Source organism: Austrofundulus limnaeus, unplaced genomic scaffold (assembly GCF_001266775.1).
Source record: "Austrofundulus limnaeus strain Quisiro unplaced genomic scaffold, Austrofundulus_limnaeus-1.0 Scaffold778, whole genome shotgun sequence".
Lineage (NCBI taxonomy): Eukaryota > Metazoa > Chordata > Actinopteri > Cyprinodontiformes > Rivulidae > Austrofundulus > Austrofundulus limnaeus.
In genome coordinates this window covers 88,121-89,217 of record NW_013953180.1, presented here as the reverse complement: position 1 = coordinate 89,217, position 1,097 = coordinate 88,121, and the positions used below count along the sequence as shown (strand labels likewise).

At 51.3% G+C, this 1,097-nt stretch overlaps 1 protein-coding gene across 1 annotated transcript in view; it reads left to right on the top strand.

Moving 5' to 3' along the window:
• Window positions 1-247: 247 nt before the first annotated feature.
• Window positions 248-1,097, top strand: part of creb3l4 (cAMP responsive element binding protein 3-like 4) — a 14,354-nt gene continuing 13,504 nt past the window's right edge. The window contains exons 1-2 of the mRNA XM_014028553.1: window positions 248-456; window positions 559-717. Coding sequence (XP_013884007.1) covers window positions 328-456; window positions 559-717 — 288 coding nt within the window. The 5' untranslated portion in view covers window positions 248-327. The remainder of the gene's footprint in view (window positions 457-558; window positions 718-1,097) is intronic.

The window sequence follows — 1,097 nt, the reverse complement described above, 5'->3', positions numbered from 1 at the left end:
TGTGTGTGTGTGTGTGTGTGTGTGTGTGTGTGTGTGTGTGTGTGAGACTCGTAAAAAGAGAAAGGCTTTAATGAAAAACTCCAGATCCCATCATGCACTGCTGCTGATTCTTTAGATCAGAACAGGAAGTGGAACTGTTGGTTCTGCTTCTTCTGAGTGGCTCCTGTCTCTGTAAGCCCCGCCTCCTAACAGCTACCAGCTGCTGTGATTGGATAAACCAACATGTGGCTGATTGACAGGATGACCTGCAGCAAGATTTTCTGATTGGTTCTGATTGGACCTCAGTCTGATTGGTTCTGATTGGTTCTGATTGGACCTCGTTGTCAGATGGTTCTGATCGGGGCAGAGGTGTGGAACTTGTTGATCCAGTTTGTGTTTGTCTTGGGGGTGTGTCCAGCAGGATGTCCTCCTGCCTCACCTTCTGTCTCACCTGTAGACCCGCCCACTGTCCTCCAGGTCCAAACCTTCAGTCTGTGGTTCTGAGTCACATCTGGACCCAGTTGCTGTTCCTTTAGTCCCAGTTCTCGTTGGGTCATGGTTCTGCTGGGACTCTTTCAGGTGATGGACGCTGAGAGCGGAGAGATGATCCCTGGAGGCGTGGCCTCAGGAGGCGTGGCCTCAGGAGGCGTGGCCTCAGGAGGCAGCTGGCAGCTGGACGCTGCGTTCTTCATCAGGCCAGAAAAACCCCTGCAGGACTGGGTGGTGGACCCCGAGTCTGTAAGATTTATTTTGTTTTTATTGCATTTTACTGTGTTCATTTTAAAAACAAAACAAGTTTATACAATAAAAACATTAAAAACCCAATAAAATGACAGACAGCAGAAGAAGAAATCAGACCATCCAGATCCCAGGATCAGAGACGTCCAGAGTCCTGCTGCCGAGTCAGAACACAATCATCCCAACAGAAAGGAACCGGGTCGAAGGAACTGACCCGGGTTTTGATCCAGATGACTACTCTGTAACTCCGGTCCAGAAGACCACCCTGAGGCTCCAGTCCAGGAGACCGCCCTGAGGCTCCGGTCCAGAAGACCACCCTGAGGCTCCGGTCCAGAAGACCACCCTGAGGCTCCGGTCCAGAAGACCACCCTGAGGCTCCG